General features: G+C 34.4%; 1 protein-coding gene across 1 annotated transcript; it reads left to right on the forward strand.

The window, feature by feature from the left end:
• Positions 1–242: 242 nt before the first annotated feature.
• LOC125659637 (transmembrane protein 128-like) lies at positions 243–16,784 on the forward strand. The gene is made up of 4 exons (XM_048891375.2): positions 243–1,274; positions 4,299–4,491; positions 7,834–8,001; positions 10,094–16,784. Exons 1-4 carry the CDS (start codon positions 1,160–1,162, stop codon positions 10,197–10,199), a joined length of 582 nt encoding a protein of 193 aa, XP_048747332.1. The 5' UTR covers positions 243–1,159; the 3' UTR covers positions 10,200–16,784.
• Positions 16,785–17,601: the final 817 nt, after the last annotated feature.

The raw sequence follows: 17,601 nt of genomic DNA on the forward strand, positions 1-17,601 counted from the left end.
CAGTTGATAAACTAGGTTTATCGACTGTAAACTATAGTTTACGAACTGTAAACTATAGTTAACGATTCGTTAACTATAGGTTTCATCCGTAAAACTATATTTAACGGTTGTAAACTATAGTTTACAAATGCTAATCCAAGTTTATCTGTCTTTAAATAAACGTTAACAATAGATTTTGCTGATAAATACAGATTCACATTTGTAAACTATAATTTACACTCGTTAACTATAGTTAACAATTGTTAATCCTAGTTTCACAAATTGTGATACTATATTTATCAGATAAACTTAATAATAGTTTAGACTTGTAAACCGTAGTTTACAATCGTGAAACCGTATTTATCAGATATAAACTATGTTTTGCAATCGCTAATGATTGTTTTCATTGTTAATTATAGTTTACGCTTGTGAAACAGATTATCTGTTAACTATGGTTTACAGATGTGAAATATAGATTAACGTCGTTAACTATAGTCTACGGTCCGTAAACTATAGTTTACAGTCGATAAACCTAGTTTATCAACTGTGAAACTATGTTTAGCTCATTTTTGTGAATTTGGCGTGCCATATGTATGAGGCGTATTTTGTAGCAGAATTTCAAGATATCTTTTTTTTTCAATATGCCACAAGTAACAATATATGACATTTTAAAAAGAGAAACGGTTAAAAGGAATAAACAAAACAAACTCATCCACCTACCCACCTACAAAAATACCACCACCACCACCAAAAAAAAAAAAAAAAAAAAGAAAAAAAAAAAGAAAAGAAAAAGAATCCCCCCAAAAAGAAATCGGCTTTCAATCGTACTAGATTTACCGCTTGCCAGGTATGACACAGGGTCGTTTCGCCTCCATATCGATTCATATACAGGTTTACAAACCTTTTATAAAGCTTCCTCGAATTCTTTATATAACAGTTAGGTTTGTTCTTTTGAAAAATAACACATACATAGTGTTCAGTAAAAAGCGGATGTTTAATGAAATGCATTTGCACCAACATTGACGACAAATTACACGGATACGAAATACAACGCAGACGAAACGACATCCTCGTTCTAATATCGCATTCAATTCAATGCTTGAAAATGTAGGATAAAAAAAATAGGAAATAGAAAACGCACACAAGACTGAGATAAAATCGAAAACATTCTATTTTCAATATGCAGACTGAGACTGAGTCTGGTCCATTGTTGGCAAGCGATGAAGTTCTGGAGAATGTTAGACGAAGGGTACAGCAGAAAATCGCCGGGAAATTTATTGGTGCCATTGGAACAGGTAGTGCTGTTTCAGTAGGGTCAACAGTGGAATTTTTCTCCACGGCATAGGACTGTCATGTCACTAGTGTCGCGTCGGTGTCATGTCATGCCAGTGACCAAGTGCTTAGTGACTAAGTTAGTCAGATCTGTATACACTGGTCTTGTCCATAATCCGTTATAGTGATAAACATATATACCGTTGTTAAACTCAACCATTATAAATTTGGATAATTAGCAGGTCCAGTCCAAAGACTATTTCTACTTACGTAGCTATTGGTAGTTGCGTAGGTATTTAAACCTACTTAATGTAGCTACTTCTACCTATTTTTGAAAATATAAATGAATAATAATTAAGGCGCATCTTTTAAACAGGTCAGTCGTTTTATGTATCATGTTGTGCATCTGCACAGCAAAAATTAGGAGTGTAAATATGAATACTTTACAAGGGTGGAGAATGCAGAGAAAATGCATGAAAATTTGCCCCCAAATCCTTTAATGTAAAAATGCATGAAGGTAAATTTTAATATTGATACAGATTTGTAAGACACTCTAGCCTTTTTTATCACGTAGCTATGATCCTAAGGTCCTAGAAAATGGAACTGGGTGCTGATATTATTGATGCAAATTTGAAAGGTTAGTGTAACGTATTTCCTTATACGCAAGAAGGCTATCAAAGTCCGTGCCTTGTCAATTCAAGGGTTCGAGGTGTAATTAGAATAGCAACTTTCATTGGTAAAATAAGATTGGGAATGCTATTAGAAATTGGGCCTGCAGATATATACAAATATGGCCTAACCCTACCCAGGTTAATAATTACTATGAAATCAAGGAAAGTCAATCAACATACAAAGATCAGGGGTTCACCAAATGATTTATAATATCAAAACAATTTAACAATGGGTATGACCACCCTCAGTGAACGACTGGCTGACCTCGGACTAACGCTTGTACTGCAGCCTTATTCAGGACACATAGTACAAGTGACAGCCCTTCAACCGCTGCACACACTGTAGAGCCTTATTCAGGCAGACACTGTGAACAACAGCCTGGTCGTCAGTCAAGTCCAGTACACAGGACAGACGAATTATGTGGCTAGCCTTTATCTGGTCGACCTCGACAGTGGCAGGCCTCTTACTACTAAGGTCAGCCTATTAAAAGGACAGCCTCAATGCCTCCACTCTAACACCGTTACAACGTACGGAATCAAACACTGGCTTTCTCAGTAAATCACTTTATTGCTTGCAACTTACTCTTAATCTTGTCCACCACGTCTTCTCGCTCTGGGCTTCAACAATAACTGACTGACGACAACTGTTTCGCGCTGTATTTATAGTGTTAGGTCATGTGACTAAATTACGGATGTTTACATTGAAAACTACAATGTAGAACCTAGATGGTCGATGGATAAATTTCCGGAATATTACAGTTAGAAAGTAATCATTTTTTCTCCAATATGCAAGTAAAGGAAAAAGTAGGTAAGAATAGATACCTGGTGTAGGTTTAAATACCTACATAGCTATAAGTAGCTACATAGGTAGAAATAGTCTTTGGACTGGACCTGATTAGTAATGATCATAAAGATGCTTTACGTGAGGTTGTCTCATATATTTAAGCGCTTCAATGAACAAGAAGTACTCTGGTAGCAAATTTATGTAAAATTAAAACTTATGTCAAATGGTATGAAAACAAGTTATGAAATGTTCAGAGAAAAAAAAAATCAAAATTTTTCGAATTAACACTTACACAAGTTTTGCGTTGGATGGAGTTGTTTTGGCAGTTGGTCGGAAGAGGGCAAACAATGTTTTAAAGGTGGCCTAATATTGTCAGTATATTGAGAAAAAAATTAACAGGCACTATATATTGAACATTAATTGTAAATGTTTTATGACCAATTCATTATTAACCTTTGATAATCAAATTATAAACCAATAACAACATTAATACTAGCTGCAGAACTGTAGCTCTCCGAAAAAATGATCCGTCACAATATCTTCAGAGAGCTACAGTTCTGCAGCTACATTACTCTGCATATCTTAAATATATATCCCATAATCAGCATTGGAGGTAGGACAATCCCTGAAACTTATTCCATTAAAAAGCATGAAGTACACTCAAAACAATTATTGGCTGTTGTAGAAATATTATCATCATAACCTATACAAGTTTACAAACACAAACCACTGATAACCAATACATGTACATGTTTGTCTAATACTGGCAATCAAAGTATTTAACACAGAGCTACCCCAGAGTGTGATTGTTTTGAGAAATGGCACTTTTAATGGTCATTTAAAACTAGATTCTGGTCTTAGTTTAGGTGATAAACTCTTGGATGGAGAAATTTTTAAAATACTGAATTGTCAGAGCTTCCCAGCTGATATATAGTTTAAGAACCTAGACCTGAAATTTTGATTTTAAATGTCAAGAAATATTGTATGCAAAGAATTTGCATCCTATGACAGTGATCTTTCACATGCAGTAATAGTTTTGATCAAACCATGAACATATGATTCCATAAAAATAAAAAGAGTCTACTGTTACAGTATAGGTTTTACAGCCAGTCACTATATATGATTTGTATAGGTTTTACAGCCAGTCACTATATATGATTTGTATAGGTTTTACAGCCAGTCACTATATATGATTTGTATAGGTTTTACAGCCAGTCACTATATATGATTTGTATAGGTTTTACAGCCAGTCACTATATATGATTTGTATAGGTTTTACACCAGTCACTATATATGATTTGTATAGGTTTTACAGCCAGTCACTATATATGATTTGTATAGGTTTTACAGCCAGTCACTATATATGATTTGTATAGGTTTTACAGCCAGTCACTATATATGATTCGTATAGGTTTTACAGCTAGTATCTATCTATGATTTGGTTTTACAGTTAGTCTCTATCTATGATTTGTATAGGTTTTACAGTCAGTGTCTATCTATGATTGGTATATATATTACCAGTCTGTATATGTAATTTGTATAGGTTTTACAGCTAGTGTCTATTAATTTGGCCATTTTTTATAATTTGTCAGATGAAGACAAATCCTCTTTGAGTCAAAATATGGATGAAGAAACGAGAGAGCAGTTTGAGAAAAGATTTGGAAAATACAGAACCAAAGAATCCCCATATAGCATTCAGAACATTCTGTGGTTCGTCAGCTCTATTGCTGTCTTCTACTACACCGATTTCTACATTGCATGTCGCTACGACCAAAGAGTAAACAGGTACACATGTCCTCTCATGTCATAAACATGCATGTTTGATTTTAGCATTAATAATGGATTTTTAGATATGCTATCTCATTTTTAGACCACCTTAGGTGAAAGGTTAAATGAGCTTTTCTGAATGAAATTTGCCAATCATCTGTCCATATTGAAGTTTTTTCACAAAAAAGGGGTTTTACATGAAGGCGTATATAGGAATTTATTTTTGATATCTCACAAACCACAAGAGTACAGTTTGTTCAGTTAAAATGTTAGTAACCTCATTTAGTGTCAATTCAAACTTGTTTTAGTATTGCAACGGTAATTAAATTTGGAATTCAAAATCAGAATTTACTTTTCAAGCATTCTTATGTAATGTAAAACTTATATGGTACCAATTTTGATGCACCAGATCCGCATTTCGACAAATAATGTCTCTTCAGTGATGCTCAAGCTGAAATTTTGGAAATTTGAAATAACAATAAACTTGTAAGAGCTAAAAGGAAAACCAGAGTGCCAAAAACTGAATCCAAATACGAATTCAAGTTCGATTTAAATTGATCCGTTGTTTGTAAGCGTTTCACATTTTCTACTTCTTTTCAAGAATCTCTAAGCCAAATTAAGACAAACTTAACACAAAGCATCAATGGGGAAAGGAGATTCAAATTTATTAAAATAGTTATGTCTCCTTCTAAGGGGTAGATAATTAAAAACAAGAGAAGATAGGGTGGTTGTTTTAAAAAATTATTTTTATGCCACGTATGTCATGTATCAAAAGAAAGTAGAATTCAGTGGTTAATCCCAGTATGGAGGAAAAGACTTGTTATGTGGTTAATGGAGGTATGGAGGAATAGATTTGTAATGTTGACACTAGGAGGGGTAGGGACACTGTGTGCAAATAAAATATGAAAAATTGGAAATATATGGAGGAATAGACTTGTAAAGTGGTTACTCCAGGTATGGAATAGATTTGTAATGTGGTTAATCTCGATATGGAATAGATTTGTAATATAGTTAATCCCTGTATGGAGAAATAGATTTGTAATGTGGATAATCTCGGTATGGAATAGATTTGTAATGTGGTTAATCCCGGTATGGAGAATTAGATTTGTAATGTGGATAATCTCGGTATGGAATAAATTTGTAATGTGGTTAATCCCGGTATGGAGAAATAGATTTTTAATGTAGTTAATCCCGGTATGGAATAGATTTGTAATGTGGTTAATCCCGGTATGGAATAGATTTGTAATGTAGTTAATCCCGGTATGGAGAAATAGATTTGTAATGTGGATAAACTCGGTATGGAATAGATTTGTAATGTGGTTAATCCCGGTATGGAATAGATTTGTAATGTGGATAAACTCGGTATGGAATAGATTTGTAATGTGGTTAATCCTGGTATGGAATAGATTTGTAATGTGGTTACTCCCAGTATGGAGAAATAGATTTGTAATGTGGTTAATCCCGGTATGGAGGAAAAAACTTGTTATGTGGTTAATGGAGGTATGGAGGAATAGATTTGTAATTTGGTTAATCACGGTATTGAGGAATAGACTTTTAATGTGGTTACTCCCGGTATGGAGGAATAGATTTGTTATGTGGTTAATGGAGGTATGGAGGAATAGATTTGTGATATGGCTCCTTCAGGAATATAATGAGGTTTCTTCATTAAGGAATAGATTTGTAATATGTTTACTATGGGGAGGTGGTAATTAACTGTAAAAATTCAATGATCATTTAAATGAATACAATTTATGGTTCACAGTTATGGAATAATATATCAGAATTTTTAAAATATTACCCAAGATTGGAAACTTTTAAATCCGCTTATCTTAGAGATTTTTTTAATTCTGGAAATTTTTCTTTATTTATTTTCAGTTTTAAATATGTAGATAGCATATGTATGTAACCTACCTTCATATACAATTTTATATTGTATCTGTATAATACTGCTGTCTGTATATATGTTTTCAGGACCACAATTTAAACTAGTTTTTAAATTAATTGTGCTATCCTGTTTAGGTAAAGGACAATATTATTATTAATACTATTAATGTTTAACAAGTTTTATATCAGATCGTGACAATAACGAGGTCCTCCCTCAAATGAATTAGATCGTGACAATAACGAGGTCTTCCCTCGAATGAATCAGATCGTGACAATAACGAGGTCCTCCCTCGAATGAAAGACTTGATATGTTAACAACAAATAACACTTACTCAGAAGATTTTTGTTTGATACTCGGTAAAGATAAAGCCTATAGTCTTCCTCAATTCTTTTAGTAAGATTTTTGTTTGATACTTGGGTAAAGATAAAGCCTATAGTCTTCCTCTATTCTTTTAGTAAGATTTTTGTTTGATACTCAGGTGATGATAAAGTTTATAGTCTTCTTTTTATACGCCCATCTTTAGACGGGATGTATTATGGTGCAGCGATGTCTGTCCGTCCGTCCATCCGTTCGGGGTTTTCTCTTTATAATTTCATTTCCCTTTCACATATCATGCTGAAACTTGCTGTGTAGCTTCTTTGTGGGTCACTTTAGATCATACTGCAATTTTGATCCATTTCAACCTTTTTTCCAGGAGTTTTGCCCCTTTATTTGGAAATAATTATTATATACAGGGTACATAATTTGTCCGCCCTACTTCTCCCACAGTTTTCAAGTGAGAGCCTTCTTATTTTGTGGAGTGTTTGTATGGGTATTGAAGATGTGCATGTGGGATGGATTTTGATTTTCTACAATTTTTGAGAAAATTACAGGTTGTTGAACTTGGTCTATTTTGGAAATTAATATTCTATGGAGGGTGCATAATTTGTCCGCCCTACTCCTCCCACAGTTTTCAAGTAAGGACCATCTTATTTTGTGGAGTGTTTGTATGGGTATTGAAGATGTGCATCTGGGGAAGGATTTTGATTTCCTTCCATTTTTGAAAAAATTACAGGTTGTTGAACTTGGTCCATTTTGAGGAAATCTCGATTTTTAAGCCAAGACCCTTTGTTCATATGAAAGTTTGTCACATCCTCATGATGGCTGATACTACCTGAAGCAAAGTTATACAAATTATAGCACAAGAAAAACACCCTATGTAAGCATTTCACGAGCATATTATGTACCGTTTGCGGTACTCTTGTTTTCTTTTAGTAAGATTTTTGTTTGATACTCGGGTAAAGATAAAACGGAAACTTCTTTTCTTTCAGTAAGATTTTTGTTTGACACTCGGGTGATGATAAAGTCTTCTTCTTTTCTCTTCAGTAAGATTTTTGTTTGACACTTGGGTGATGATAAAGTCTTCTTCTTTTCTTTCAGTAAAAGATTTTTGTTTGACACTCGGGTGATGATAAAGTATTTGTCTTTTCTTTTAGGGTGTGGTTCAATGTGGGAGCCATTCTCATACTAGTTAATGTTTCCATTGCGGCTTTCCTTATTGTATACATAACATACATAAAGAAGGTCAGCACAGATGACTGGGAAACCCACTATCCTGCTGCTATTCCAATAGCCACGGGTTCCTTTATAATAGGAGGGGTTTGGTAAGTAATTGTGCACCGATTTGTGCATGTACAAAGATAGCTGGAGGGCTGTAGTTCTTGGGGCAGGTGGGGATTTGGATACACCAGAGAGCTACAGAACCTGCAGTGCACAACACAACTTTTTCTGTGGAAGATTAGGTCTTATATTGCTCTATTCTTGGATCACTACCTCAAAAGTTTAATAAAAAAAATCTTGATGTATTCCCTTGCTACACTTGTGTCAAGACATACAGACATTCCAATAATTGTGTCTCTCCTTATCACTTAACAAATGAATAGATCTATATGTAGTCTTATCACTTAACAAATGGATAGATCTATATGTAGTCTTATCACTTAACAAATGAATAGATCTATATGTAGTCTTATCACTTAACAAATGAATAGATCTATATGTAATCTTATCACTTAACAAATGAATAGATCTATATGTAGTCTTATCACTTAACAAATGAATAGATCTATATGTAGTCTTATCACTTAACAAATGAATAGATCTATATATAGTCTTATCACTTAACAAATGAATAGATCTATATGTAGTCTTATCACTTAACAAATGAATAGATCTATATGTAGTCTTATCACTTAACAAATGAATAGATCTATATGTAGTCTTATCACTTAACAAATGAACATATCTATGTGTAGTCTTATCACCTAACAATTGAATAGATCTATATGTAGTCTTATCACGTAACAAATGAATAGATCTATATGTAGCCTTGAATTATCACTTCAGATTTTCAAACATTTATTGATTTTTAAAACATGATAAACTCCTTAAATCTTGAATGGATTGCAATTTTTCATAAAAAAATGTAAAATTACACAATGTTGATTATCAAATGGGTATGAACATAAAGAACACATTTTTGCATCAACTAAAAACCCAGTTATTGACCTCAGAATTTGTCCTCAGTCAATATTGGGTTCTTGGTCAATGTGATATAATCATGGATTATATAGTAAGTCGGTCTAGGACTGAGTGCAGTAGTTGAATTGTTGATACGGAGACCTTTTAGTCGGTCTAGGACTGAGTGCAGTAGTTGAATTGTTGATACGGAGACCTTTTAGTCGGTCTAGGACTGAGTACAGTAGTTGAATTGTTGATACGGAGACCTTTTAGTCGGTCTAGGACTGAGTGCAGTAGTTGAATTGTTGATACGGAGACCTTTTAGTCGGTCTAGGACTGAGTACAGTAGTTGAATTGTTGATACGGAGACCTTTTAGTCGGTCTAGGACTGAGTGCAGTAGTTGAATTGTTGATACGGAGACCTTTTAGTCGGTCTAGGACTGAGTGCAGTAGTTGAATTGTTGATACGGAGACCTTTTAGTCGGTCTAGGACTGAGTGCAGTAGTTGAATTGTTGATAAGGAGACCTTTTAGTCGGTCTAGGACTGAGTGCAGTAGTTGAATTGTTGATAAGGAGACCTTTTAGTCGGTCTAGGACTGAGTACAGCAGTTGAATTGTTGATAAGGAGACCTTTTAGTCGGTCTAGGACTGAGTACAGTAGTTGAATTGTTGATACGGAGACCTTTTAGTCGGTCTAGGACTGAGTACAGCAGTTGAATTGTTGATAAGGAGACCTTTTAGTCGGTCTAGGACTGAGTACAGCAGTTGAATTGTTGATAAGGAGACCTTTTAGTCGGTCTAGGACTGAGTGCAGTAGTTGAATTGTTGATACGGAGACCTTTTAGTCGGTCTAGGACTGAGTGCAGTAGTTGAATTGTTGATACGGAGACCTTTTAGTCGGTCTAGGACTGAGTGCAGTAGTTGAATTGTTGATACGGAGACCTTTTAGTCGGTCTAGGACTGAGTACAGTAGTTGAATTGTTGATACGGAGACCTTTTAGTCGGTCTAGGACTGAGTGCAGTAGTTGAATTGTTGATACGGAGACCTTTTAGTCGGTCTAGGACTGAGTGCAGTAGTTGAATTGTTGATACGGAGACCTTTTAGGCATATGGACCTACTATTAGTTTTCTGTTATTTCTCTCTGGTGACCATTAAAGCTTAGAAACCTCTTAATACCTAAATGGTGTACATCATTTTTCCTTTCAAAGTAAAGGATTTGTTTTGTTCTTTTGCAGTGTAACAGTTGGTCTGTGGCCTATATGGAATATATTCACCCCTGTCATCCTGTTTACCTTATTTATGGGCTTGATTGTAACACTAGCTATGTTACCAAACTTTTAGGAGGTCAGCAAGAAATAGAAGAGGGTGAAACATCGTAGGAAAAAACGATGTTATCGTACTCTTAAAAAACAACGTTATGGTACTCTTGCATTGATGTTGATGAAGGTTATTTATGTAATTTACTGTTTATGTACCCTTTTCCTTGCAGCTTTTATCTTTTTTGTTCCATACTTAAATTCCATGGATTTGTGTGCAATTTTATTATATTCCTTTACATTAACTTTATTTCACTTGTATGATAGTGGGTGGATTTTTATAGTCACAAATAAGGTGAAAATGTAAACCGCGGGGGAAATAGTACACTTGCTATACAGTAGTTTTATGTCGGATAGAAAGTATTTTGTGTAATAATTCATTGTAGTTTTTATGTACCAAGCAATTGAATGGTTATCTTTTGCATTCAGGTTCCTTTTCATTCATTTGAGCTCACCTGAGTCAAAGCTGGCTTGAGTGAGTTTTATGATCAAATTTTGTCTATTTTCTTCCTCTCTGTACTTTTCAATTTGTTTTCCAAAACCACTGGAACAATTTCAATCCAAACTTGTCACAATGCATCCCAGTTAAAAGTCTCTGAGGAGATGAATGATAATAAAATTGCTAGGAATAAAAACAAGATGTGTTTGTGAAACACTGAGTCCTCGGTAGCAACAATGAAACACTCGAAGGTCACAAGGTCAATACTTTGGCAACAAAAGAAAGATCTTGTCACAAGGATTGTACATATGAAATAAGAGAGTCCTATCACTCACCATTCAAAAGTTATGAGCAGAGTTAAAGTTTCAGACAGACAGACAGGACAAAACAATAATCTTTTAATACGGGGACATAAAATAAAAGATAAAATGAGGTCAGCTTATCAGACATGACCAAACTTAAGCAGGAGTTAAAACATATCAGTATAAGTCATTTTGTGTTATCCTTGGTGACAGTCCCAAATACTAGTAACTGTAGTTCCAACCTGGACCAGACTTGCTTGGAAGTTACCGGTACATCTAGGGGATATTAACACCACTGTGCTTGCTTCAGATGTTGAGTGTGACATACAACTTTCTGAATGATTGACAGGTTAAAAATTAAGAACATGCTAATATTTTAGATCTTGGCTTCATTTAGTAGATATGAGACCTACCTAGAACAAGGTATTTAATATGGCACATTTAGGACTGCAGATGGCCAGACTTGTTCTGTAGGTCTGACCTCAGCACCCTTCCTTTTATTTCATTATTTCAAAGTAAATGTACTTCATACTTGGACCAAATTAATATATATTGTTATATATAGATGAATAATGTAATGATATCAATAGTATTGTAATATATATTTATAAATTATTCGATAATATCATTTTACATATCTACCTGATGTATTGGTATCATAACATCATTAAATTTATATAAATAGGAGAATGGCATTTGATTGGATATTTTTTTAATGATTTAAGTCCCTTATTTGTCGCGGAGGTGAGCTGTGTTAGCTTTGTCCACCTTACGTTTTGATAGTGTTTGTGATACTATTCTGATTGTTACTCTATGTTGCTGCAGATTGTTGCACTAGTGGTTCATATAGCACCAAAACTCATCCATCATCTGCCAATGCAACTGCGTTGAAGAGCATCAGACTTGCGGTGATATTGTGTTCCTTACACCAAGTTTTCTCGCTGAAGTTTCTGTTCACAAGTGAAAATCAGATAGTGGCTGTTGTTTATTTTGTTATAACTCTCAGTATATGAATTATCATCTCATGATAAAAAGCTTCTTGTTATTGATTGTTTTACGTCCCGTCAAGAATTTTCACCCATATTGAGACGTCACCATTGTAGATGAAGTACCAAAAATTTAGACGCTATGCTTAGTGGTCATGGCCTTACAGTGAGAGTTCTTTCATGTGGCAACACCTGCCATGACAGGGACCTCAGTTTTTAAAGTCATATCAAAAAGCCCCATGATTCTCACTTTTTAAATGCCAAGCAGCAATTACTACCAATGTTAACGTCTTAGGTTTGACGCTGCCATTGCACAAGTGGGGCTCGAACGCCCGACCTCCCAGTTACGAAGCGAACACTCTACCGCTGAGCTACCGTGACCAGAACAAGATAACTAACTCATTATAATGAGATAGTTAACGTGGTATAATGAGTAAATTGTAAAAGATTAATCTTAGGGGTACTCTGCAGTTGCATTGACGGAGATGGCTGAGAATTGTGATACACCCCTCCCCCTTGCATTTAAAAAAAGAATCCTCCAGCATACTTTGTAATGACCACAGAGTGCAAAAGATTAATCCTCCCGCATACTTTGTAATGACCACAGAGTGCAAAAAATTAATCCTCCTGCATACTTTGTAATGACCACAGAGTGCAAAATATTAGAGAAAGTAGTCAGGTTGCTCTTTTATTGAAAAAGTCTTGAAGAGCTGACCATTGAAGGGGTGGAGTCACAAAGTGCAACAATCAGGGCTGTAGAAAAGTCATTCATGTGACTGAGTTTAAATTATGCTACATACTAGTATGTGGAATCTGAAAAGATGTTATTTATTCAAGAAAAAATCCTTTGAATTGGGGCATTTTTCTTGTCATGTTGCCAGCATTGCAATCCATTGGAGCTCAGCTCCTATTTTACTCCGTTTTCAGCCTGTATAAACATGTCTTAATGGCTAATTGTTATGTACAGTAAAACATGGTTACAGCAAACATGCTTATAATGAATTCACAGTTACAGCGAATTGATTTTCATTCCTAATTTAAAACATATTATGAACTTATCGGATATAACGAATAAAAATTGTTTGTCCCCAGCACTTGTCTAAATTGTGTTTTACTGTAGAACAGCATTAGCCTATCAGTCTTTTTTAAGAGATTGACTGTATTTTCAGGATTTTATCAGTATGTTGTCTATTTTTCTTCCGACTCAATTTTATTTTTCTCCAAAGTATATTGATGCTAATCTGTGATGGAATCATACTTAAGGCAGTGTAATGCTATATAAGAGAACTTCCGATTGTAATCCAGGTTTACATGTAAGTTGTACAGCATTTGCCACTTTGCAACTCAATTCATTGCATTTTTGATGCCAAACATTTGTTATATTTTGTAGTTATGCTCAGTCCCATTTCCCATTATTTTCTCCTTTTATAGAAGTGCTTCATGTATAATATTTTCCTGGATATGATATAAATTGTTACTTACATAACTGACTGTTACTAGTATGTATACCGACATTGTAATTTTTAATGCCCCCGCCATGTCCTTAGTCTTAAATTGTTGCTCCTCTCCATTTACCAGTCCTTTTCATTAGTCCATCATAGTTTTAGTCTTTTGAATTACTTTCAGAAGAACTATAATAGTCCATGGACAATGAAATTTCACAGATTCATGCAGCACGTGGGCCTTTTACTTCTCGTTATGCTTGCAGATGTTGAGCTGATTTTTTAATGTGTAGTTGCATACTGAAGAAGTGCAGGTCTTCTTCATTTCCCTAGACTTCATAGTTTTCTTTTGAGAAATAAAAAGGAGATAGGTCTGCTGCTCTTGCAGATGCATAGATATACCATATGAGTGGAATTTTTAGCGAGACACAAATTTAACGATTTGTCCATGAATTATGGGTATATATATTTAGCGAGAGCTAATTCTAACGACTTTATAATTCCAAGAAAAATAACTATTACCTCCGGTATGGAGTGAATATTAGCGATATTCAATTTTAGCAATCTCAACACCCTCGCTAATAATGCCAAAATTTAAATCCCCACTAAGAATTCTGCTTATACGGTACCTGGTATTTAGCTGATTTTTTGCTATGTTTTGTATAGTGAATTCAAATGACTTATTCTCAGCAGGATTAAAGTCCATGAACTTTACAAATTTCTGACAAGCAAAATGTTGGTCTGATTAACAATGTAAATCGAGTTCCAGATCAAACTCATTTTTTATTCCAGTTGACATTGTACTCTATTGGCTGTACACATTTTTATTTGGTTACTGGCAGGGGCATTGGTGTTGTATTTACACATCTAGTTTTATTTGAAATAGCAGAAATGTTGTTGGGCTGGAAGTTGCTGTCAATGGAAATGGTGATTTTAGGATCCATAGAGGCAAAAGCACAGTATATACCTTTCAAAACATGCACACTTCTTAATCCAAATTATTACCTTTTTAAATTAAATTTCTGGGATGTGTATGTCGAAAAGAAAAGAATTCAGTAATGTTGACCATTAGATACAGATATTTTGTACTTTGATGTTAAAAAAAGCTCCAGGGCATTGTACTTCTCTGACGTCTCTCCATACCATAACTTACAATCAACTAATGAAGAGCAATAAACCCAGTTTAGCACAATGAGGTGGAGAATCCCTTTTGACTTACCAAATCAAAGCTTGACCTTATTTACATTGTACATGGTATACAAAAACACTATTCTAACTTTTTTCATTAGCCCAATTGAACTGAAAGCTCATATGAAATTTTCAATCAAAATTGGTCAGTCTTGATGTCTTTCTATAACCAACATTTTTTCGCATTTTGAACATCTTGTTAAGAACTTTGGACATCCTTGGGTAAAGGGATTCTAGATTATTTCCAAGTGAGGGATAGTATTTTCTCGCAGAGGAAAATAAATTCTAGTTTATATTCATGTGAAGGACCATATTTCTCTCAAGGGCAGATAATTAAAAAATAGATTCTTGTTTATTTCCATGTAAAGGACCATATTTTCTCTCAAGAACAGATAATCAGAAAATAGATTCTTGTATATTTCCATGTAAAGGACCATATTTTCTCTCAAGGACAGATAATTAGAATATAGGACAAGTCATGCGGAATCCTCTGAAGACCTACTTGATCAGAACTGACAAAACTTTTGTATAATCGTTCCTATGTAGTGTTGGGTCAAATTTTGGCTAACAGGGGTTGGAATGAGTTGGCAGTAATATACTGTTATAAGCATTCTTATTTAATGCATATTTGAATGTATTCAAATTATTTCTCCTGAGGCAAAATAACCTGTCTATAATGAAGCAGCTTCAGTTGACCGTCAGGGTGATATGGTTGTGTTGCTCAGTGGTTAGAGACTCAGAAAGCATCAGTTTGAGCCCCACTCAAACTTGTGGCTTAAAATAAGTACATAGTGAATAAGTACATAGTTAGTGCTCTTTTTCCCCAAACATTTAGCATTCCGAAATCAGAGTTGCGAATCTTTCATATGAAAGCTTTAGAATGAGGTCATGGTAGGCATTGGCACAATAAAGAGGCCTCGCTGCTGTGGCACCATGCCTAGGTCTAAATTTGTGGCATTTTGCCTACAGCTGAGAGCATCTCTTGATGAGTGAGAAATTCTAGAAGGGACATAAAACAGAAATTGCTGTAAACTCTTTTAGCTTACATTTTTAGATGAGTAGACTGCCATTGACAAAATTTTTAGAAAATTTATATTTCCTGTTGTGTGGTATAAAGTTTTCATATTGCTCTGTGAATTTTGACAAATAATGGCTTCATGCAATGTTTACCAAGAAATGTCATTATTAACAGTATTTGACATTTAGGATATTCACACAAATTGTCTTTTATTATGCATTTAATGTTGAGTTGCGTAAGTTTGAATGATAATTAGTATGATGATTAGTATTTTTGAAAAATCTCCTGACTCATTTTTGTTTGTGGCAAAACCTTAAAGTTCATATCAAGGATGTAGTGATTTAACATCACCATTGATCAATAGCAAAGTATGGGTTTTTTATGGATAGACTACCTTAACAAAGCTTTAATCAGCCATCAGACTATAAAACGCTTGTTGTACAGATTCAAGTTGATTTGAATTATGGCCTTCAGAGAGAGAAGAAGCATAATGTATTGGTCTGAAGATTTCATGCAGGAATTAAAGAATCCCGTACAATTCCCAATACAAACAAATCTACTGAAGGTTTTGTTAATATGTAATCGTAATGAGACAGGGAACAGTGTTGTACTATAGCTGGTCTTTCTCTTTAAAGTGTAGGGCCATTATTAAGAATTCAATGAGAGGTCAAGGTCACTGAAGGAAATTCAGAAAGTTTTTTATATAAAATTTTAGCAACATTTTTAATCCAAATTTTGTAAATTTGATAATGTGTAATATTGAAATACTGATTTAAACTTCTCATGTGTAATTTTATGAAACTATACAACTTTAATATATAAAAACCAGTTCTAAGCTGGGCATATTTCAGATATATCAAGCCTAAATTCTTTATGAATTGAGATGAAAAAAATTGTAGAATTGTCCTAATGATAGATTTCTAACTATGGAGGAATGTAGTGAATGCTTCTAGGAGAAGACAGAGCTGGGGGTAGTGTGTTACAGCAGGTTACTAGTGGGCTGACTATAGTGATGTGAAATGTAGTTACATGTAATACTAGTATTCTGTGGCAGCTGTGGTTTCTACCAGTATGCATCGATAGCAACTTTCAGCAGTATTGTAATATCTGTGATATATCTTGTCTAGAACAAAAACATCTGTTTTCAAAATAGTATAGATAAGTCATATTTTTTTGTGTAATATTTTTTGTACTTTAAAATAAATTATTTTAATAAATTCTTTCCAAAAAAGAAAGTTACTTGTGAATTTTTATATACATATGACATTTGCCAGAGACTTACAGTACAGATCGATGATGTGCACCAGGTAGATATTCCATTTAGAGACTTGCAGACTGATGATGTGCACCAGGTAGATATTCCATTTAGAAACTTACAGATTGATGATGTGCACTAGGTAGATATTCCATTTAGAGACTTACAGATTGATGATGTGCACCAGGTTGATATTCCATTTAGAGACTTACAGATTGATGATGTGCACTAGGTAGATATTCCATTTAGAGACTTACAGATTGATGATGTGCACCAGGTTGATATTCCATTTAGAGACTTATAGATTGATGATGTGCACTAGGTAGATATTCCATTTAGAGGCTTACAGAATGATGATGTGCACTAGGTAGATATTCCATTTAGAGACTTATAGATTGATGATGTGCACTAGGTAGATATTCCATTTAGAGAGGGGTAGAAACATACGAGTGGAATATAAATCAAATCAAATCATGGGAAATTCTTTTTACCACATGTTACCCCCCCCCCCCCCTTTTACCCAGGTTATTCATTTACATTACTGTATTGTTGGGAATTTTGGTCCTGACATTTTGTAAACAAGCTTGTTGTTTGTTTTGCAACATCACAAATGGGGTAGGAAAACATGGGGTAATAATTAAATTGATGTAATGGGTGATATCCATTGGATAAAGGAGTAAACATGTGATGAATATGATATACTTATGTAGTTTGAGAAGAAGAGCTATGGATAGTGGTTGTGTGTGAGAGGGTGGAGTGGTCAGAAATCAAGGCACTCCAGCTTCCTCCTACACTAA

This window comes from Ostrea edulis, chromosome 9 (genome assembly GCF_947568905.1).
Source record: "Ostrea edulis chromosome 9, xbOstEdul1.1, whole genome shotgun sequence".
Classification (NCBI taxonomy): domain Eukaryota; kingdom Metazoa; phylum Mollusca; class Bivalvia; order Ostreida; family Ostreidae; genus Ostrea; species Ostrea edulis.

Excerpts from the sequence above, each read along its gene's own strand:
- LOC125659637 (XM_048891375.2), top strand. The coding sequence starts at position 1,160 with ATGCAGACTGAGACTGAGTCTGGTCCATTGTTGGCAAGCGATGAAGTT. Across the intron at positions 1,275-4,298 it reads TATTGGTGCCATTGGAACAG|ATGAAGACAAATCCTCTTTG; the intron begins GTAGTGCTGTTT and ends ATAATTTGTCAG. Across the intron at positions 4,492-7,833 it reads TACGACCAAAGAGTAAACAG|GGTGTGGTTCAATGTGGGAG; the intron begins GTACACATGTCC and ends CTTTTCTTTTAG.